This window comes from Poecile atricapillus, chromosome 5 (genome assembly GCF_030490865.1).
Source record: "Poecile atricapillus isolate bPoeAtr1 chromosome 5, bPoeAtr1.hap1, whole genome shotgun sequence".
In the NCBI taxonomy this organism is placed as follows: Eukaryota; Metazoa; Chordata; class Aves; order Passeriformes; family Paridae; genus Poecile; species Poecile atricapillus.
The window spans coordinates 26,956,539-26,979,721 of NC_081253.1; the positions used below are offsets into that span (position 1 = coordinate 26,956,539).

Genomic DNA, 23,183 nt, shown 5'->3' on the forward strand with positions numbered 1-23,183 from the left:
CTTTGCAGATGGGCATTTGAAAATCCCAGAGTGCCATCCGTGTGTGAGGCTGAGCCAGTCCCGCAGCTGCTGTGCTCCTGTGCCTCTGGAGCAGTGTCCCAGTGCGCCCAGTGCAGCCTGGCTGGTGTGGAGCGGGATGGGGCACTGAGCTGAGGGGCTCACCTTGCTTTTCCTCACTCTTCCTCTGCGGGGAATCCATCAGCTATCTTGCCTCTTTTACAAGTCCTTAAAAATGTCTTTAATATCCAGGCAGATAATTTGAAAAGGGAGAGATGATTTCTCCTAAAACTATACCAGCAGCGACAGTAGCCAAAATAGATGTGGACTATTTATGCATTGATACAGCAGTTGTGGTTCTCAAGCTGATTTACGCTGAAAGAAGTTCCCAAATAGTGAAGCTTGAAGCTCAATGCATGGCAAAATAACAAACCTAGTATACCAGTAACATACCTAGAGTTTGCTCCTCCTGTGTGTGTTGTTTTCCAAATGCTCCCTATGAAGCGATTCATAAGGTGAACTTCAGTGTAATACGTGATTTCACAATGACACCGAAATTTTGGCTCTGTAAGAAATATGTACTAAGAAAATTATAGCATGGGAGAGTCTTTAGTATATTCAATTTAAAAATTACATGTTCTTCAAAGTCAGGGTATGAATTCAGTTCACATTTTTTAAAATTATTACTCTGTTCTTTCATCTTACACTGTTCTTTGGAAGTACTGTGCCAGCGGTGCTCTGCACCTCTAATACGGAAGGATTTTTTACATAAGTAACAAAAGCTTTTTTTTTTTTTTTTTTTTTAGATTAAGGCAATTCCTTCTTTCTACTAAAACACGGAGCTTTTTCTTTTTTTCTATTTTTTTAAATGGAAAATTGCTTTATTGCAGAAGGGTTCATGTGGACTTCGAAGATTTGATTAACTTCAATTTGTAAGGCCAAAAAATGTTTGCATTAATGCTTGCTTTACTATATTTTTTCCTGATTTTGTGATCATCTTACTTTTTTTTATCTTTTAGAAAACGGGGCAGTACTTGAAGGCTTGACAAATGCATCCCAGGTTGAAAAATTTCTGCATTCCTTCTCCGCTTCCTCCTTTAGAAAACTGACTTCTTTAAAGAGGTAAAGTTGAATGTTGTGGGGTTTTTTTTCCAGGCAGAGTGAACTAGAACTCAGCTTCTTCTGTAGCATGTGCTATGATGTTTTAAATTAAATTCTATACATGTCTCACTCTGACATGGAATCTGCTTCCCTATATCAAAAAGGATGTCTTTGTGAACTTTTGTTTGCAGAGATCTAATAGTTGTTCTGTTATTTTACAGAATTATTTTTCAGTGCTTCTGGTGAAATAAGTCACTCAACTGTTACTTGAATTTAAATAAATGTTATTTTTGAACTTGTTGTATTTTAGGATGTTTAAACATGCTTTAGAAATCTGAAGCCGCAGATACCCACAAGAGAGTTGGTATTCTCTTAATGACTTCCTGCCAAGGGCCAATGAAAAAATGTTGCATTAACTTAAAAATTGTGTTGGGAAGCCTTTTATCTTATTCACTTCTCTTTTTGTTTAACAAATACTGATCTTAAATACAGATCTTTCAGAACTCAAAATAAGTATGTTCTGAGAAGAGAATTGCTGATTCCAGTCATGTAGTCTGGCTATTAAAAGGTCATTTATTGTAGGACTTCCATGATGTAACTTGTATGTCACACATATAATTTTTTGTTGAACCTAAATAGTTTTCAGAGCACAGCTGAAAGACAACTGGCCTGAAGCACTGAATCCTTCTTTTTCCACCTTCCCCATTTATGCACAGCATTTTAGACTAAGCAAAGAAAACAGTTAAATCACTGCTAAATAATGAGACCTTTTCTATTGTTTTGTATTCTATAATGCTATTGGAAAGATATGAAAAGCTTTTCATTAGGTAGGATTGTAAAAAACTAAATTTTCCTACTGTAACTAATATTTAACTTCTTTTTTTTCTTCCAAAGGTAAGAGAAGCAAAAGAAGTAAGAAAATGCTGGGATCAGAACGAGGTGTTGTGGAAGAATGGCTGTCAGAATTCAAGGTGAACTGAGAAGATGAATGATATCTAAACCATTGGCTTAATGCCACCAAACATAGTAGTAGGGTTTTTTAATATAAAATAATTAACATTCTATTTTCTTAATTAATTAATTTTTAATTTATTTCTTATAATGCATAAAGCATGCAAAGGTCTGTGTAATAGAATTGGCTGGTACATAATATGTAATGAGTAATTCTCATAGTAGCTTATTTTTGTTGTTTATTGTTGTAGAGCAGAATACTGCAATAGTAATGTGGTCTTTTAAATGTGTATTTTGTGTATATCAAGCTGATAGAATTTAACTAACAGCTGAATAATCCTGCCCAAATTTCCAATTGAGGAACTTTTTAATTTAAAAATTATTAGTATATATTTAGTTGGACTTTGATGTTTTTTTAAAGAAAAATACTTTACTTTTCCCCCCCCCCATGGTCTGCATAAAATTAATGGTTTTTGCATGAAGAATCTGAAATATTTTTAAGCTATTTTGCATGTTGATAATTATGCTGAATGAAATACAGGATAATGCATAAACAAGACACTAGGATTTCATGATAAGAAATTAGTCTGTTATTTAAATTAAGAAGTAGTAGTTCCTCACATCATTGATTCAAGTAAGTCATTATATGCTATTGTTGGAAATTTGTTTACGTTCCAAGGATGCAAAATCCACAAACATGGTTGCTTGGGGAAGACTCAAGGCTGTCCATGCTTGTTCTGTACTCTCCACGCCTTTTAAAAAAGTTGAGTTGATTTGATAAAGTCTTCAAAAAGAGCTTGTTAAATACAGGCTATCAAGAGAGTCCTCATACCAAACTAGAGCAAATGATCTATGAAAGAAGCTAAAAGAAGAAAAAGAGGAAAAGCTAAACTGCTTTTGGATTTAAACCTGAAAGTGGTTAAGTGCTTGTATGGAGAAGGACTTGTACTCAACAGTTAGGTTACAAGTCTGAAAATTCACTGAACTTCAGGACTTTTCTTTGATTTTGGGGTGAGGCTTCATTCTTACGTGACGATCGTGAATACTCGGAAGCATTTATTTGCCAGGGTAACCTTTTTTTTTCCTTTAGGCATTACCTGAATCACAAATTTCCAGCTATGCAGCTACATTGCACCGAAAAAAACCTCTGGTACCAGCTCTTTATAAGGTCATTCAAGACCCAAATAATGAGGTAGGAGATTTAAAAAAACTATTTTAGTTCTCATTCCTGGATCTTTCACCTCTACATTAAAACTCAAGTAGTGGAGAGGAAGATGGATTCATTATTCTAATGTAGTCAAACATGGGTATCACCCCTCTTTTTAGTCTCTTCTCTTTTGACAGTTACTTTAATGCCTTTCTAGTAAGATGCAATCTCCTCTGTTTCCAAAAATACTGTTTATGCTGTCTGCTAGATTCTCCGTGGCACAGCTGACTGTGTGTTTTATTTGGCATGAGTTGGTTTTGGTGTTTTGGTTTGGGGTTTTATTTGTTGGTCTTTTTTTGGGGAGGAGGTCAAGTTTGGCATTTTTTTTTTTTATAGTTTGGTTTTTTTAGTTCCCAGAAACCACCTTTCAGTCATAACTGAGACAAAGTAGGCCTTACCATGAAACTCAGAAAGACCAATGTTGTTCTTGTGTGGTGGCTTATTGCAGTGGAAGATGGAATCAATTTTTTAAATCCCATTAAGATAACATGATCTTCTTGTGCTTATACTAGTATCACTTTTGTGTATTTGGTTTACACTGCTGTAAACAAGAGCAGAACCAGGGCCCCAAAATATAAATAGACACAATGAAAACTTAGCTTACCCTTGTACATAATTCATTTTGCAAGTGATGTTAAACTGGGCTTTCCAACCCATTGGCTTCTGTGAGGAGTGTTTCTGGGCAAGTGTGTGAAAAATAACTTCTGAATAAATTGTGCAAGCATGCCATTCTCTGACATGTAAGCTATTTTAGATAAAATGCTTACAAATACTTGATGTATCATCAATACATCATGTGACTTCTCATTTATTTATAAATTAAATGGCTAGTGTACACAGCAAGGAAGTTCTTTTTTTTCCCAAGTACAGCTCAGCTGTTTTAGGAAGCTGAATGCTTGATTGAGCTTCAAGGAGATTGCATAATGCTCATGCAATTAAAAAAGAAAAAAAGGCTTCATAGCTGACAGCTTCATTTCAGTATTATAAATAACCTGCATAGTGACCTTTTTCTTTGTACTGAAAAGCTGCTGTTATTCTTTCTTCAATCTGAAGCCACCATTGCTGCTGTCAATGTATTTGTGTTTGTGTAGACTCCTGAAAATGTAAAAGCTTCTCATTGCTTTGAGAGTAAGCATTTGATTTATTTTTTTTAAAGAGCAAAGAACCAGATTTGCAAAAAGGGTATCTTTTTACGGTGATCTTATGTTATTGCTCGCTGATGCTTGTCAAATATTACTCTTTGGAACAGCTGTTACTGTTTGGGCCTGGTTGTGATACCAGGTATAAGATAAACAATCCTAGACACAAAGATGTCCAGCTTTAGGTTCTACTTGTTAAGGCAGGATGTATTTCCTTGTTTCACTTGTTCCAAAGTTATTTGCATGTGAGGAATATAACCAAAGTGAATTCGTTACTTTACATAATTCTGTAATAATATTTGTCTCTAACTGAGAGGGGGTTTTATATATGCTTTATAAGGAATTATTTGTTAGAAGGGTAATTTGAAGCTTATGAAGATTAAGCATATGTGGTAGACCTATTAAAATACACTTTCTGCTTAAACTTGATGGGCAAGTAATTCTTTAGTACAGTTGAATCATAAAGTTGACTGATATTTAAAACTTCTGGAAAGTGGCAAACTGCTTAGGGCAAACATGAATTTTTCTAGAATCACATCATTATATCTCGGTAAGACCAGGACTGTTAATTTAACATGGAATCAGCATGCCTAGGAACTAAACAACCAAGGTGTTTCTTTTGACGGGTGTCTATTAGTTTGTGAGCTGTTGAATGAATGCAAGCATATTGACGAGTTAAATAAAATTGTTACTCTGTACCTTTGAGGAAGTGCCCTGACTTTGTAAAATATAAAGAACAGAGATTTGCATAAAGTGTAGGGAGTGATCTTGCTCATAAGCAGCTAATTTAACTGAACAATACATTGATTTTTGTGTAGTATTTGAATTCAGAAGTAAAGTGCTTTTGAAGTGCTGTTTTTCAGATAGTTTTATAATTTTTAGGGTTGATTTATGGCTGTAGACAATACTCTGTAGATGCCAAGTTAATGCACTAGTGAAATTCAAATATTGGATATTTATGTGGGCCTAATTAGGTTTAACTCAGGACAGCTGTGAAGCAGAGTGAGCTCACCTTTGCAATGCCAAGCAATCCCAGACCCAGTACTCTTCAAACAATAAATTGTTTCACTCATTATGTTATAGTTAAGTCTAAAATAAGCACATTTTATTTTCTACAATTGAATTATGCAAAAAGGCAAGTATTGCCAATATTTGTCATGTACTTTATAAAGCGTTATATTTGATTTAAAGATATAACTCTTAGGATTTGGAGAACTTGTAAAATAAGCCAAAAGAAAGCTATTCATCATCTTCCTTAAAACATGACTGGTTTGCATCTCTATGAGGTATAAAATGAAGAGTGAAAATTAGATCATTGACACTTGCTGCATATTTAAGCCAATAAAAATATAATTTGCTTTTTATGCTTATTTCTGCTCATGCTAATAGGAAAGTTCTTATAATTAAAATCATTCTGTTTGTTAGGAAAGGGAAAGGATTATAGGAGATATTTTCCTTTGGATTTTTTTGCTGACTTCTGTGCTACTCAGTTTGCTTTGACTTTGGACTGAAAGATCTTTGGCATTAAAAAATGTGTGCCAGTTCACGTGCACATCCACTACTGATAACAAAAGCTCCGTTTCCCCTGTTTAGCCAGTGTCTTCTCAGTATGTGTGTTCAGAGAATTACTTGTAAGAGGCTGGCTCTCTGGAAAGCCAGATAACGAGGATGCAAGTTTTCTCACAGTGTCAAGTTTTGTGTTTCCAGGTGGGAGACTATCATACTGTACTTTGATAGGAAAACCCTGGGTGTTTGTGCTTTTGAAAATACTGGTGGTGTAGCATCTTTGTGATGACAGCTTGCTCTTGTGGAAAAAGTGTACAGCTTTTCTTACAGCTCTGAACACACCAAAACTGCTAGAATAGTTGCAGGTTTTTATCAAATTAATTGCAGTTAAACATTTTCCACAACAGATGTGACAACTACTAAAAATAAGGAGAATTCAGATGCTTGCAGCACCACTGACTGGATATTGCTTGTATATTTCTAGGGAGCATGTCTCCCTAGTCTTTACTTAAAAGACTAATTTTATAAAATTTTCATTTGGAAGTAGGTAGAATAAACTTAGTAGCTCTTTGGTTGAGTGTCATCTGACTTAGCTAAAATAAATAAATAAATTTTTCTTTTCCACTGTTTTTAATGGGACTTGGATTAGACTGGCTAATTTCAAATAGGAAACAGCTTTGGGCTGCTGTCATCTCTAATCTAACAGAAGTACTATTTAAAGCATTGCCATTGTATATATCTGGTTTCAGATAGTATTTTTGGCTTTTCTTGCACTTGTCATCTCCCAGCAGATATGCTTCCATGTTTTGTTTTCAGAGATTTTTTTCTTTCTGTTCTCTTCTTGATCATATCTTCTTTTAAAGAAAAATCTGCAAATTTTTTTAGTGATGTCTGAATTGCTTAGTAACCACTTTTAAAATTTGAACATCTGGAATGTATTAAGCCTTTCATAAAGCAAGGACACAGTTCTATTTCTAAGAATTTGAACATTTGCTGTAACACTTGGTTTTAATAATTATTGTCACTTTTAGATAAGAGTTTCTACTAAGTAGATATTAAGACGGAATATACTTCTGCCTCTTTTGAACATAAAGTGCTACTATACATGTATGAAATACTGGAATTAATATACTATCAGAAAGCTATACCATTTTTTCCTTAAAATTATTGTAATAGAAGCTTTGCAGAAACTGAGTGGTTGGTAATTTTCTATCAGTATCTATCTGTCTGTCTTTATATACATGCATGTAAATATAGATGTGTGTGTGTATAGATAGACAGATTTATATGACTTGTAAAAATCCATTTGTTCTAAATGACTGGACTTCTCTCATTCTGTATCAACATCAACTTTCTTCATTCTCCTTGTAGAGTCTCTCTTTGCTTCTGTTGGAAATGCTGGCTTGTAGCTTAGAGTAACAGGTCTGTCAATCAGAAGCCTTGTTACACAAGGTACTTATACCACAGCCTGGTTTAAGAAGAGATTTCTCTGACAGCTGAATTTTATTTTACGTAAATGTCATGTTATGGCTTACGTAATCAGTGCTTAAATATGGTGTGCTACATTGACCAGAATATTGTGTGTTGGAAATGAAACTGTTTCCTGGGTGATGCTTCCTTAATAGATAATTCTGTCAAATTTATGTTTTATGTTTGTGATATACCAGTGTAAAATATCTAAGTGTAAATATAGATATGTGAAATTGTACATTCATAGAGCTTTATGGCATTGCACATTTATCAAACATTCAAACTATTCACTTGCAGAAATGTTGGTTCCTCTGCTGTTAGCAAGAGACTCCTAAGTTTTTTAATGGGATGGATGGTTCACAATAAACCACAGAAATATATCTTTGTGCAGTGTAGGAAAAGTGTGACCCTCAATTCTACAGGAACTTTGTGGTACTATGATTATGATGAGTAGACAAATGAATGAAAAAAGAATGCATCAAAGTCCATGAAATACACTGCTAATGCTCTGAAAGTCCTAAGGTGCATATGCCTGGGAGTAAAAGAGGGGTCATATATGTCTTATCTAATCTGTATGTGTAAGAGTTGCATGAAGCATGTACTGTTAGAAAGAGGACTTGAGATTCTAGTCTCTATTTTTCTGACTCTGTAGCTCTTCTATACGAATATGCATGCCTTAGGTTACATTATGCCTCTGTCTTTTTGGACAGTGAATCCCAGAACTATTTTCTTTATGTCAGATCATCCCATTTGGTACAACACAATATTAGATAGTGGTCATAAACCTTACAAAAATTTGTCTTAGAAATTTCAAATTTTTTTCAATTTTTTTTTCCCCTCAAATTTTGATTTTGGTAATAAAAGCTTGATTAGTCATGGGAAGAATGAGACTGTTTAGTGTGGTTCTTTCTGCTTTTTCTTCTGTTCCCTAACAGTTCCACGGATGCATCTTAGGTATTGGTTTAGCATTTTAAACTCTTAAAATGGCAGGTTTACCTCATGCTTTTATCACACTGACTTGATAGGGGCCTTTTTTCTCATTCTTGTACTGAAACCTGAAGTGCAACTCAAAATGAAAAGATCAGTTTGCATTGTAATGAACATGCTCAGTTATTGGTTTTGAGACTCAATAGGTGTAGATAAGAAATTAATTAATATTTCTGTCAATTGACTTGTCATTAGCAGCTGATCTGTAAACTTTGTACTTTCATAGATCTTACAACTGCACTAAAGGTTTAGGGTGCACATAGTTCAAACCACGTGTACTGAAAATAAATCTTGTACTGACAGCCCTAGAGAAGAATCTTCTCAAAGTACACATGGTGGTGGCCACATGTCCAAATACTGCATACCAGTGCCCCTCAGGTCTGTCCTTATGGATCTCCTTGAACAGAATGCAGATACCGGGGTGATCCATTCACTCACTTGCCATCAGGGAATGCAATTTTTACTGACTGCGGTAGCTATATGATATAGCCCCTAGATTTGTTGTTTCACTCTCCCTTGTTAGAGAAGCCTACCAGTAAGTGATTAGCTTTTTTGCCTTTCCACAGCTCCTGGAGCCTGTTTGCCACCAGCTCTTTGAACTTTATCGAAGTTCTGAAGTTCGGCTCAAGAGATTCACACTGCAGTTTTTGCCAGAGTTGATCTGGGTTTATCTGCGTCTCACTGCCAGCAGGGATAGGCAGAGTAATGGTTGCATTGAAGCATTGCTGCTTGGCATTTACAACCTGGTAAGTGAGATGACTGGGAATGGCTGAGGAAAGCTTTGAGCTGAAGTTTTGCATTGCTGACCCCTAGGAATAAAGTAAATTATTGGAACAAAATATTTAAAATTAAAATACACTTAATGGAAAGTGTGTTTAGTATGGAGAAAAGCATAATGTAATGAAAGTTTAGTAAAAATGTGTTTGCAAAAATAATTTTTTTTTGTTTATAGTTACCTTTTTTGGAAAAAACATTTTCACCAAAAAAGATCATCTCATGGGTTTTCTCAAACTTTTATATACTTCTGTTTGTAAGGAAATTAGGTAGCCCTTCTTAATGCTGCAAAATACAACTTTTAATGGTTGTCAGGCTCATATGCTTAGTCAGTCTTGATTTGTCACTGCCCCTGCCTTCCCACGTATTCTGAATGTGTCTTTTTTGAGGATAGTTTGGAGGTGAAGCCACTCCGTATGTGAGCACTCAGATCCATGCATGTTTACATTTGAGTCAGATAATTATTTTGAGGGGAACTGTGGTTTTAAGAATAAGTAAAAGTAACTGTAAATCATTAAATTTGGCTGTTGGATATAAAAGCAGTTTTTTACATCCTTACCCTAGGCTGGAAATATTTATTTTTGTAATGTTATGAGGCTGTTTGGTAAATTCAGCAATACTGCTACAAGAGACATTCTCTAGTGGGAATTTCTGTGGTATAGGACCTTAAAACGTACTTTGTTGAAGTATCACCCTTCCCTCTAATGTTATTGTAAACCCCTCCTTTAAATTGTGGATTGTATTTCTACACACGACACATAATAGCCAAACTGTGATTCTTAAAAATAAAATGTATTCTAGTTATGTGTCTGTAGATGAGCTCTAACGACTGGAAGATGTAGTTATTTTAAATGTATTCTGATAGAAGAAAAACACTGGAAACTGCTTGGATTTTTTGTGTTTATTGGGTTGAAGTATTTATCTTTTCTTCCTTTTTTTCACGAATATTCTGCAGTTCATTTGAAAGTCATGTTGGTGATTCATATTTTTTAAGGATGGTAATTTCTCCATTCTCCCCATATTCAGAAGGAAAGTGACCTCAAAAAGAACAATGGCTTCCACTATTTTTTATCTTTAGTGAAGCTGATATTTTTCTGCACATATCCTGAGAGTGAAGTTATTTTCTGCATGCTTAGAAAGTGAAAAGGATAAAGAAATCTGTGTTCTGACAAATTCTGTCAGCCATCCTCCTGTTATAATCCTTGAAGCCTGCTACAAATACTGAGCTACCTTGGGCTAAACATTTACATAAACTGAAATGACTGGAGCTTATTGTTTAAAAATTTGCTGTACAAAGTGCAAAGGCAGGATTTTAAGCTCCTTTTTGGTGTAAGTCTTGTGTAATTGCTCCTAGTATATTTTCTTTAAAAACTGCAGGGTTTGCTTATGTAGTAGCCTAGCAACTACAAACTCTGACCGTTTGAAAGCCTTTGAAGAAAACATTTTGTGTGTTTCCTCCTGAGGAAACTTTGCCAGTCCCCTTGATTTCACCTTTTCTCTGTGGTGCATTTATTATGAAATACTACCCATTGTCAGCAAGTGACTCATCAGCCCTTCTGTGTCAGTATCTTTAGTCTCACTCATCAAAGAGCCAGTGCTGGGGTTCTTTTAAGTATTGCACACTAATTCTGCAGAACAGTTTGTGATAGAGGTCTTTTCCCACTTAATAAATATGTATGTTGGTATTGTTGGTATTCTGCAGATGCACAAAGTCCTAGGTGCTTATAGTGTTAATAGTCTAATCAGATCAGGACATCTAACTTATTTCTTAAATTCCTTCTAAGAGCTGAAAGTTAATCAAACTTCTATCTCCTTACTTCTGTTTGAGTCCTGGTTTTGTTTTTAATGCAGGAAATTGCTGACAAAGATGGAAACAACAAAGTTTTGTCTTTCACCATCCCTTCGTTATCTAAACCCTCAATATATCATGAGGTAAGAGTGCTGCTGTGGTAAATTAAAATTGGATCTATTAGAGGAATGGAAACTGGATCCATTTGATGCCACAGGCCATTTTAGATGCATCTTGTTGCAGTAAGTTTTCAATGTCTGTAGCTTGTAGTTAGTGTAATAGAATGCAATAGAATTTGTAGAAGAACAGGAATATAAATGTTAAAAAAATCTTTGCTGACTGCCCATTTTTAATAGAGGTTAGTTATATTATAGTTGCAACTTGTTTTTTTGCCTCTTACATGCTAGCATAAAAGTAGTCTTCCTTGTAACTCCTGCTTAGCTCAGTTGGAACTTGGAATTGTGTTTTTCTTTCATTACTGTTTCTGGACGAAAAGTCTGTGTGATTAGGACAAACTTACTGTACATTGATATGTAAGAATCAAGGTTGAAAATGTCTCTCACCTGCTGTATTACTTTATTAAGTGTGTACACTTTATCACAATGAAACGAGGTAATGTTTTTGGATTTATTGTACTCTGGAGTAATCTTAATTTTTACAGATCACTAGATAAGTGTGTCTTTTGCCTTAGGTAGTTGGGAGTTTTAATGCTTTTGTGGAATTCTTACTTACAATTTAACTTCTTGCCCCCCTCCGTCCTTCCTTCTCCCACCACCTACTTCTAGCCCTCTACCATTGGATCCATGGCTTTAACCGAAGGAGCGTTAAGTCAGCATGATCTTATCAGAGTAGTTTACAGTGATCTTCACCCTCAAAGAGAAACCTTCACAGCACAGAACCGGTAGGTGAATGTACTCTGAATATTAAAGGTGCTTCACTAGGGAGACAAGTCCTTAAACAAAACAAAAATATTTTGTGATCAGTCCTTTCTCAGCATGAAGTGCTCAGAAATAAATCTAGAGAACAGCCTTAGTAATAAATCTAGAGAACAGCCTTAGTAATCTTGAGGTATAATTTTCTTTTTCTTTTTTCCATCCTTGTATGTTCTTCTAGTTAATTTTGAAGAATAACTTCTCTGTCACTTCTGTGTCTGCAAAGAATATCTTTGGTTTTATGGCTGTCGATTCAATTTTTCCTGGAAGTGTAACAAAAGTCAGCTTTGGATCAGGAGCTGTGACTCCTTTTTCAACTGGAAAAAGGGAATGGTGCTAAGTGGATAGACAGAACCAGGGAGAGAAATTTTCTTGCTGTTTAATGACTGCCAGCTTTACCTGTGTCTAAAGACAGCATTGGGAAAACTGATAAAATAATTTTGAATGCATCACAGACATTTCCACTCCTATAACTGTCCAAATATTCTGTGTATCTCGTTTCCTTTATAGTTCCTGCATATGCTAATGGCTTTCAGGATTTTCAGAAGAATACATTTAAGTGTTTATAGTGAACCTTTGATAGCATGTTTCAAGTTAGTGAATTACAATGAAAGAGGATTAAAGGATTTGGGTGTTTACTTCTGACACCTCTTCTTCCTGTGGGGTGCTCTTTGAGACTGAATTGTAGATTTCTTGTGTTAAGTTTCAGTGAAATATGAGAAATATAAGCAATGCAAGATTTTGCTCTCCTTTTTTCAGGTTTGAGGTGCTGAGCTTTCTTATGCTGTGCTACAATTCGGCTATTGTCTACATGCCTGCTTCTTCTTACCAGTCACTTTGTACGATGGGTTCCAGGTGAGACACTTGCCTTTGAAGTAGTCTTCAGGGTCATCTAGATTTTTAAATATTCATCCAATAAAGAAAAGTGCTTTCTGATGGGGATGGATTGGTTCTTGGTATGCTTCCATCATTTTCATTTGAGTTGTGGCTGTGCTAAGTTTGCCAAATATATATAATTTTCCTGCATCTGAAAATTAGATCTGTTCTTTGAGTAGAGAAACAAGACAACATTTTATATGCAAGGAATTTCTGTTGTTTTGGAGTTAAGTGCCGCAGTTGCTATGTTTCAGTGGCCATGTGTTGCTTCCATGATGAAGAGTCAGGTAGTAAACTGATGCAATAAGGATATAATAAATTATCCTGGTTTTAATGTAGGCAGTATATGGGAAGGCAGGCCCCTTTTTCAAGGGTCAGAAATATTTCTTACAAGGCAGCTGAGGGCAGTTCTCAAGACTACAATATGTGTGTTATCTGACTTTAGGTATAAGGTGACTGCATGCTGTCATCTTACATTAGATGGGAGATGACATACTTCTCTTCTGTACCACTGAAATGTTTCCTTTAAAAAAAATTGGTTTCAGTTACTGAATTTTAGGGAGAGTCTCCTGGCTGGTAGGAGAGAACATCTTGCCACCTTTGTTCTTTAGAAGCTGGTTATGATTTGAGGAGAACAGGTGGAATTATTGGCTACATGGGAGTAACACTGGACTACCAGCAAGCCGCATATCAAGGCACTGCTACAAAACTGCTCTAATGATTAGGAATGCAACATAAGAATGTTCTATGTTGTGTATTTATATTTTCAAAAATAAATTTGATAAAAACTAAAATCCCTGTGACAAGGACATTTGTAGTCTTTGTGGAGTTAATACTTTCTTGTAATGGTGGTGTTGTTTTTAGGCTGTGTGTGAGTGGATTTCCACGGCAGCACGAGAAACGCTGGAAGGAACACTGTGGTAGAGTGGTGTTAGACCCTGACTTCATGGTGCAGCTGCTCACAGGTGTCTATTACGCCATGTAAGTGAACAGTGTTTTCTTACTTAAGGAGAAAGGTCTGCTTTTACATTAATTAAAATATAAATGCTACTTGTTTGATAATTGTAAAAAATAGACTCATAACACAAGTTTGTACTCAATTACTGTATTTCCCATTACTTGCTTATTCAGCCAACAGATAATCTGAAAATATTTTTGTCAGCGCTGAATTAGGTGATGAAGGCCCAGCAGTAGGTGCTGAAGAGAGTTAGGCTTTTGCTTTCAGCTTTTTACACCTTGCCACTACCACAGATACCTTCTGTTCACAAACATGATGAGCTTGGATGCCAAGACAAACTGATGAAATTAAGATGTCTTAATGATGACTTAAATGTCAGGAGCATCTGAGGTAGCAAAAATACATTCCTGGTGCAAATTCAGTCCTGCTCAGTAGCATTAATGTTTGCATATTGACCCCATTTTTTTAAAGTTTGTCCTGATTATGGCATCAATTTTGTCTTCTTTGGAGGGAATATGGAACAGCTTTCTTGTTACACCAACAAGGTGATAAAATACATTGTAGTTTTAAAAGAAGTGATTGTACTCTGGGGTGTACCTACAGTTGATGAATTTCCTACGTAAACTGAGAAGTGCAAAGCTGGATTTGGGCAGAAAAAAGGACAAGTTTGTTTTCATAAGATGTGGAAAATAAATATCTGTCTTTACTTTTTAGATATAATGGTCAGTGGGAGCTTGGCCAGGAGGTATTGGAGGATATAATTTACAGAGCACAGCTTGAACTCTACTCACAGCCCCTGCTGGTAAGAAACAATCCATTATAATTTATGGGCTTGGTTAAGAGGAGTATGGATGTGTTTCTGAAGTGGACTGGTAATGAAAGCTTTTGTGTCTATTCACTGCACTAGCAAATGCAAGTGATTTGTTAACAGCTGGTCTTTGCATCGTAGCTATTTATACCATACTTTTTCCACTGAGTATTAAGCCAGGGTGTTGGAATCTTGTAAGACGCATTGAGACTGAAAGCTAGGATTTTGCTAATGTATTACAGTTGGCTCAAAATGTTTACATTGTTTTGATATAAGCTACTGATGAGTGGTTCAAAGAAGCTTAACTGAATAGTTGTGTGATATAAGGCATTGGTTGCAAAAAAAGGTATTTTCTTTGCTTTTAGACCTTCATTAGGGTTGAGAATAAGCTGTGGGTTTTAACTGATAACAAAGTAGAGAAAGCAACAGCAGGATACAGCTGAAAGTGAAAAGGAGCTCCAATCCAAGAGTCATTGCCAGATTTTGTTTGATAAAAGTCACACAGATCTTAATCTTTACCTTTGGAGGAACAGAAATAAAACGGAGGACTGATTGGGATGGGGACTTTCTTAATTTTCACTGTGTTTGCTGTTCCAATCATGAAAAGAGAGAAGAGAAATGGGAAAAGTGGTGAAACTGGGCTGGATGCAGGTGGATGTGATTGGGAAGGATGAGAAGGTTGAAAGAATGAAAGGAGACATTTTTGTCAGATGTAGGAATGAGAATAAAAAGGGAAAAATTAAGGAGAATAAAGTAAATTAGATTGCTGTTTCAACTTCTGCATTAGAATTGTGGCTAGAAGCCTTGAGTCCTCTGAACTAACAGCAGTAAAATGTCACTGCTTTTTACATAACTGACGAAGGAGTGGATTGGCAAAAATCTTTTTATGTGGCAATCTGAAATCACTCTTTTCTGAACTAACTTGCATAAAATTATTCTCCTAATGTAGAAATATTGGCTGTAAAATTTATCTACAGGCTTTTTGACATCACTGCATTTAAAAAGCCTGATATCCATTGAATCATTATAATAGTTGGTTCCTTTTGGAAATGACTCATCACTCCATCAGATTGAAAGTTTTAAATTAAATATTGAACCTGCTGAATTGGGCCATCCTATCAAACTACTACGTTTGAAAAGTGTGGAGGAGGATCTGGAACTTGATGATATGACAATTTTTAGTTTTCATTGTTCATTTTTAATCAGTTTGTCCTTAGAGATTACTTTAGTTGTAAGAATCTTCTAGAATGTCTTTGGCTTTTTTCCAAAGCTCCTATTGATTCTCTGTCCAATGGTTTGGTGACATCACGACATCACCAATTTTTACCCCTTCCTGGTTGTCAGCTTTTTCCTGCAAATGCATGCAGGCTTATTGGGGGAGGGTTTTTTTTTTAATACTCTGATCACTGCCTGCTTCTTGTCTTGTTTTACTAACATTTTTAAAAGTCTCTTCAAGAAGTAGTCCGTTTTACTAGAAAAAATATTTGCATGTCTTTCCCCTAATGCTATAAATGCAAGCAATTTGACTTTCTCAAAGACTGGAGCCCTTTCCTCTCCTTGCATTCTTCAGGAGATGTGTATAATTTAGCAGCATTGTAAAAGTCTGTATTTTAAACCTAAAACTACTAGCATCAAATAAATATCATCTGGGATGCTTCACAGGTAAGTTGCTAATTCAGCTTCTGCCTAGGATTTCCTAAGAGCAGCAAATTCTTTGAAGTCTATTTAATATTCAGGCAAACCCCCACATTAGGATTATTTTTAGATACCTGTATTCAAGTACTTATTTGTGTAATTATGGGAATACCATCAGTCATCATTATGAGAAACATAAACATCCCTTCGTTTGTTTCTTGGAGAAACATTTTTGACCATTTAATAGATCCATGCTCTTATTTACATTGGGTTTTATTTCCTGTAGGAAAAAACCTAAGCTTAAAAAAAACAAGTGGAAAAGCAACATCAGAAAGCTATGAAACATCTGTTGTGTAGAAGTGGTATTCTATTCCAGCTCTTACCCAGAGACTGCAGTGGAAAGGGCAGGAAGTAACACAAGGGAAAGCCTTTTCTGGTTAAAGAAAAGTATTTCTGTTAACAAACACTAGGCCCTGGTGAAGAAACCTGAGAATTTCTACAGAGACAGCCTAATCACCTAATCACTAAGTGTCAGAATTAGTAGCACCTTGGACCTGGGGAGCAGACTGGTTCCACACAGTCTTTTCCTCCAAACAAAGAGTTATGCATATTTTTCAGACAGAAGTCCCAGTTTTCAGAGCAGAGACACACAGGCTTTCCAAGTCAAATGCGCAGGAACCATGGGTCAGCAAGTCCCTATTGTGACAGCAGCTTTATCCAGTATATTTTATTGATGCACTTACTGCTCTTATTGAATGTTCTTTCCTTAGAGCTTCTTTCTGGTAGGCAAGAGTGGATGTCTGGCATGAAACCAACCTTCCATTGTCATTGATAGCTGCAGACTTGGCTTGCCAAGTCTGTATTGCGCTGTGTGTTTGTTTTCCTGCCTTTCAGTGCTGGATTAGACATCGTGAGCAAGTGTTTTTGCATCCTGAAAGATCATGGTTTTGAGGATGTTTTTGTCAGACAAGGACTGTGACTCATTCAGACTGGTTGTTTAGATTTACTGTTGCATTGATTTTTATCTCCATATGGTTTTCCTCAGTCCCCAGAAGTACAGTTTGTGCTGCTAGAAAGGGCCAGCTGTTAAAAGGTTCGGCAAGCAGAAATGCTCTGTCACGATTCTGGTCATGATGTGGAAGCCTTTTGCTATGAATTTTTAGTTGTTTTGTTTTGTTTTTTTTTGTATACTGACAAGGGTATCTATTCAAAAGAGGTAGCAACTTCAGTGAGTAGAAGATTTTGGAAAATCAAGGTGTGTTCATTTTATGGGTTGCGGTTTTGGGGGATTTTGAAGCTTTAAGTAGTACTCTGTATGCATCTTTGTTATTGTTGAATATTGCACATGTCACAGAGAACCAGTTTGCTTTTCTGGAGCTGGTACACAAGTTCACTTTTGTTGAACAATTTACTTGTAAAGTAAGCAACATCACTGAAAGTTGTTTTTGTCTTTTTTAAAGTAAACCTCTAATCCCAAAGGCATTTTATGGGAAACTTAAAGAAGCAATTAAAACATCAAAGCCAAAAGAAGCCACTTGTTCTCCTCGAAGCTGCAAAACATAACTTTTGACTTTATAATAGGCTATTACAATAAAAAAATATAGGTTTAATAAAGAGTGTTTTAATAACTCGATGCTCATTGCTTAGGTTGCAAATTTTTTTTTTTTGCCCTAAATAAATCTTGAAGATACCTGCAGTCTAATCCCTTTGGTTAGGTTCTGTTGGGGTTGTTTTTAGGGAGGGGTGGAGAGTGGTATAGGGAAAGGTGTGGTGGAAATCAGCCCTGTCCCCCTGTGCACAAGTCCACTGTTTGCATTGGCTTGGGCTGTGACTTAGTTTTATTGACACTTTTGTCATAAAACATAAATGGTTTGGATTGAGTCTGTCCTGTATGTGCTGTTAATGTCTGTCACTACAGATGGCAAAGATAGAACAAAATAAATTACCTCCAAAAAATTGAGAAAATTAACTCTGGTTTTGAGAATAGGTTTGTGACGAGCTTTTCCATGTAGTCAACTTTGATTCCTGGGCATGGGGTCATCCATCTTGAGGGGAATCTGGCATAATTACCAGTTGTTGCTTGTTCTGCTTTCTATACGCAGCAAGAGATCCAATATTGCCATTAGTGCAGTGAAGGACAGTAGTAGTACAGCATCTTACTTTTGTCTTAGGTTGCAAATGCCATGAAGAATTCGCTGCCTTTTGATGCTCCTGATGCATCACAAGAAGGCCAGAAGGTACTGAAAGTAGAAGTTACTCCAACAGTCCCAAGAATTTCTCGGAGTGCTATTACAACAGCTTCTATCCGTCGTCATCGCTGGAGAAGAGAAGGTGAGCTTTCTCTGCCAGGAGCACATGTTACAATGTACTGTAATCATCATCATCCCTGTAATCTGGCTTCTGAGTTTGAATGTTTACAGAACATTTGGGGGGGGCTTTTTTTTGTTTGTTTTTGAAGGTGATACTCCATAGTAGTATATAATATTTTACATCTTCAGAGCACTGCATGAACATGACTATTTTGGGTGTTTGTTTTGGTTTTGATTTTGTGATAAATTTTGAGGTAGATGAGGAAATGGAGAAACTGGAAAATGTTTAATAAGACTTCTTTTTTCTCCATGTAACACAGTATGAAATTGTCGGGGTAAAGTGTGGCTTAGAATTTGAGTTCTTTGTTTAATCTGCACTAAAACTCAACTGCCTCCCATCGTAAATAGCTCAGGGAATGGATGCTAACATCTAGACTTTAATAGGATTCCAGCTGTCTAAACCTGCTGATGGCAGTGGGAGAGGGAAAATCTGAACATCACACCTACCATCATATGACCCAATTTATTGGGGGGCTATAAAATAGGCTTGGATAGTTTAGAATTGGTCTTTCCTCAGTGAGTACTTACATCATGTGGAAGCAGGCTTGACTGTAAGAAGAAAAAAAAATAAAGTGATCTTTACCTTGATGTGATGACATCTTCAGTGTAGGTGTAGCAAAATACTTGCTTTGAAATCACTTTGTCAACTTTTAAAGCTTTGTTACTTTGTGTATAAAACATTAGTTTAAAAAAGCTGCATAAATCAATGAAGGTAAAAAGGAGATTAACATAAGAATCAACTGAGGGTAAAAAGTCTGAAAACAGGAATTACATATTTTCCTGTGGTACATTTCTTTCCCCTTTTATTTTTTGTTATTCTTCTTGGTCATGTGCAAAAGGATTTGATGACCTCTGGTCTTCAGCTGAATCAGGATGTCCAGGAAAATAAGTAGCGGTCTCCTGTTTTAAGGACTCTGCGTCATGTTTGTCTTCAGTGTAGTTGCCATTATATTCATTTGCTGGTCTCTGGTCTACAGTTCAGCCCACCTGTCCCTTTCTCTGGATGTTCTCACCACTTTGAATTAAGCATGGGTAGTGTTTTGTGTTCGTTCTGTGTCCGCATAAACTTTCTATTTTCCCTGCCTGGGTTGGAATGCCAAGAAAGGAATAGAAAAGCACTAAAATGTTATATGTTGAATCCCAGATGGCTTTGACTTCTCAATCGAGGCTGACTCAAGCATTCCTGGCTCACCGATCCAACACGGCTCCACAGACCTAGGGATCAAACGTGAGCAAGAGGGGGAGGTGCTGATGCGCAGGACCCCTGAGCATGGCTTCCCGGAGCCCACCTTGGCAGCAGCCACAACAGAGGGTAGGACAGAGATGAGGAGGCAGAAGTCAGTGAGGCAGTTGCTGGAGGAGGATCCTGGCTCCCTATCCCCAAGCAGAACTTCTTTCCATTCTAGTGTGTGTTTCCGCTATCCCAGGGTGTATTAGCTTTCTTTGCAATACACACATCCCCTATATACCTAACATCAGGTCAGGAACTACCTTTTGTTATCATGTGGGCTGGCCTGGGGCTTGCATCTGTGTGGTGAAACACTGCTTGGCATGGCACAAAAAAAAAAAGACAGGGGTAATATCCAAGAGCTTTGGGATTGCTTGGAAACTTTCTATTACTGAGCATGTTTAATCTGATACTAAGAAGAAAAAATATGCACCAGATGAACATGAATCTAGTCCTGAAAAGTAGACAGTACAGAGTATAAATGGATTTGGCTCCATTTTAGTTAAAATAGTGTCTTGTTAGTCTGCAGTTTTTAAATTTTCAAGAATGAAGTTTCCTGTTGCCATTAGAAGTCAAGCCTATCTAAAACAGGTATTAAATTACTGATGCTTTATTTTTCAGTCATCCTGTAATTGAAAATGCATATATGTACAACTCATTTAGAGCTGGCTGCTCTACAAGCACCAAAAAAGTGCTTGTGTTTTCAGGAAGAAATGAGGTTGTCATGTTTCTAAAAACTTTAGAAACAATTACTGCTGTCTTTCTTAGCTGTCCTGTCCATACAAAGGCTGTAGGGCTTCAGAGGTCTGCTTGGCAGCCAAGAATAGCAGATAAGAGTTGATGGTACAATTTTACTTTACTTAAGTTCATCTACTTCAAAGTAAAGATGATTTCCTTGATGAAAGAGACAGTTTCAAGTACTGAACTTGAATCGTGATTTCTACTCAGAGATGAGAATTGATTTCTTAGAGATTTAGCTGAACATATTTTCAAGTACTCTCCTATCTTAAGCCTTCTTCTCTATGTGAACATTCCTTTACTGCTTCCAGCCTCTACAAGAGCATTAGTTGATCATAAATGAGATTTATTTGCACGTTCAGATATGAGCTACATTTGTTCTTCAGGAAACAATAATCTGGAGAATTTTGAGACTTAAATGCAGTGTTACCACAGAAGTGTTACACTTAAAGTTGCTATCAAACAATAATTAAGATCTCATGCTTCTGTAGAAGAGAGTGGCTTAAAAACGTTTAGTGCAGGTTTCAAATCTTCTTGGTGCTTTACGAATTTGAGCATGCTCAGTAAATGATCCTGTCTTCTCTTAAATTCACTTTTCACTTGATCTTACTCTGTTCTATAACTCTTTGCATGTGCATGACCTGAAGGATATAGAGAAGTCCTGAACTGCAGAGAACCTTCTGGGACAGACAGGAAGTGGGAAGAGAAGTTGATAAAGATGATGCATTTTCATCTTGTTTGAAGCCATTGATATAATTTGGCATATTATCGGATAAGGCATCATTCTGCATTCTCTGCTTCAATACAAATGGATTGAGTATCATTTACTTCTGTAACATTAGCAATGTATAATTGCATTCTTGATCAAATTGAGTTCTCCAGCTGATAGCATATGGGAGAAAGCCAAGGAAAGGAGTTTGGCTTGATTATCAACATAAAATTGTGAGTGTATATCCAAGGGTCTGTTCATTTTTCTGATGCTGATTTCACAGACAGCTTCAGCCAGAAGATTCCCTCTCAGCAATACCAGTTTGATGTCAAACAGCACAAGGAGAGACTGATCACTTCTAGTGACTTTTCAGTCTTCAGGCATAGGAAGGATAAACATGCTAAAAGTAATTCTAAAAAGGTTTATAAAACGCCTTCTTCAGATCAGTGTTTTGACCTCTTAAATAGAGAAAGACAAGACTTCAAGAATGACTCAGTAATGCAGTACAAGATATTCTGCTTCTGGGTGGTTGCAGCTGTGGTTATGTGCACTATTTTGATTCAGTGGAGAACACTGAGTCTGTATCTAAGGTACTAATTGTGTATATGCACAAATAGCAAATTATTTGAGGACAGTTTTATTCTGATAAATAACAATCAGAGTCCTGAATACACACTGTAGTGCAATGGATATGATTTCTGTTGGGTTGCACTGTCTCTTTCTCTTTTGGCCTTAAAATAAAGAGTATTTGGAAGGGAGTATTTGTTTCCTTTTGAAATTGTCTTATTGGTCTATTGGAACATAAACAAAACCAAAATCAACTAAACAAAAAAAAGAATAAAAAAAAGAGAGAGAAAGAGAAAACTTTGTTGTTACATCATCTTGTTCTCCTTCTCAGAGTATGTAAGGACTCAAACATTTTTTATTATTTCTGAGGGCAGTTTTTAGAGGAAACATAAGATATATTAGGAAAAGAATATGTTTGCTGAGTTACTTTAATCCCATTGGGAACTTCTGTAGGTATGTGGGTCTGACTACACAGAAACTCTCTTGCATGTTATCTTCTCTATCTTCTTCAGTTTTGAGCACTGCTGAACAGCTTGGGCCTGCGTATAGCTGCAGCATCCAAAAGCTTGCAACAACCCCTCTCAGTCTTATCTTTAAATCCTCTGCATAAAATGCCACTTTTTTCAGTGTAACTACTCTGCTTCACTGTCCCTGAACAGGACATGTGCTTGAGCATCCTGTTACTCAGCAATATTTTAACATAAACTTTGAAAACTACTGATGTTCTTGTAATAATAAAAACCTCAGCAGTGCTGTCTGGAGATACCATCTTACAAGTTCCACATCTTTCTATTGAATAAGAAGGGCTTGAGAGGGGGCTTCAGCTGCTTCTCTTGCTGCTTGTAACTGAACATGCTTTCATCCAGCTTTGCATGGTTATATAAAGAAACATAAATGTTGGTTAATTGAAAAAGTGGTCTTGCTCTTGGTATGTTCCAGTAATGTCTGATTTTTATCAGTACCTTTGACTGTGTGTGGGAAGGCTGGAGGGGGGAATGTCAATGTGGATTGTGGATAAAATATATCACTGTCTAGTACAAGAAAAGACAGGTGTGTGTCAAGGAGAAGAGGAAGGCCTAATTTAACCAAACAGGGTAGTCAGGAAGTGGAGAATGCATTTTAAATTTGGTTACAGGAAGTTAAAACAAGTAATGCACCCTTCATTTTAATAATTTCTCTGGGAAGAAGAGCTTCTTTTTCTAAGGCAAAAGGCTTAACCAAGGAAGGAAGACTGCAGTAACATGAAATACATTATTTTTCTGTTTCTGGGAGTCTAATGAGTCAAATAGAACTATCGAAAACTACAGAATCATCTCTCTGCATTGTTTTGAGAGAGACTCAGAGTGGTCTGATTTGGAGATGTCTAAGTATCTTTTGTAGGCTGATGCACAGTAATGGTAATTCCAAGGCAAAGTTTCCTGAAAAGAAGTAGTAAATGTAGA

The 23,183-nt window shown here is 36.4% G+C and overlaps 1 protein-coding gene across 4 annotated transcripts in view; it reads left to right on the forward strand.

The window, feature by feature from the left end:
- HYCC2 (hyccin PI4KA lipid kinase complex subunit 2) overlaps positions 1-23,183 on the forward strand; it is a 50,566-nt gene that overhangs the window by 18,025 nt on the left and 9,358 nt on the right. For 3 of the 4 annotated variants that reach the window (XM_058840333.1, XM_058840332.1, XM_058840334.1), the window contains exons 3-13: positions 1,017-1,119; positions 1,993-2,069; positions 3,140-3,241; positions 8,925-9,104; positions 10,984-11,064; positions 11,707-11,822; positions 12,613-12,708; positions 13,594-13,710; positions 14,402-14,489; positions 18,302-18,461; positions 19,644-19,811. In XM_058840333.1, the coding sequence (XP_058696316.1) occupies positions 2,019-2,069; positions 3,140-3,241; positions 8,925-9,104; positions 10,984-11,064; positions 11,707-11,822; positions 12,613-12,708; positions 13,594-13,710; positions 14,402-14,489; positions 18,302-18,461; positions 19,644-19,811 (1,159 nt within the window). In that variant the 5' untranslated portion in view covers positions 1,017-1,119; positions 1,993-2,018. The remainder of the gene's footprint in view (positions 1-1,016; positions 1,120-1,992; positions 2,070-3,139; positions 3,242-8,924; positions 9,105-10,983; positions 11,065-11,706; positions 11,823-12,612; positions 12,709-13,593; positions 13,711-14,401; positions 14,490-18,301; positions 18,462-19,643; positions 19,812-23,183) is intronic. The other variant, XM_058840335.1, reaches the window with a different exon arrangement.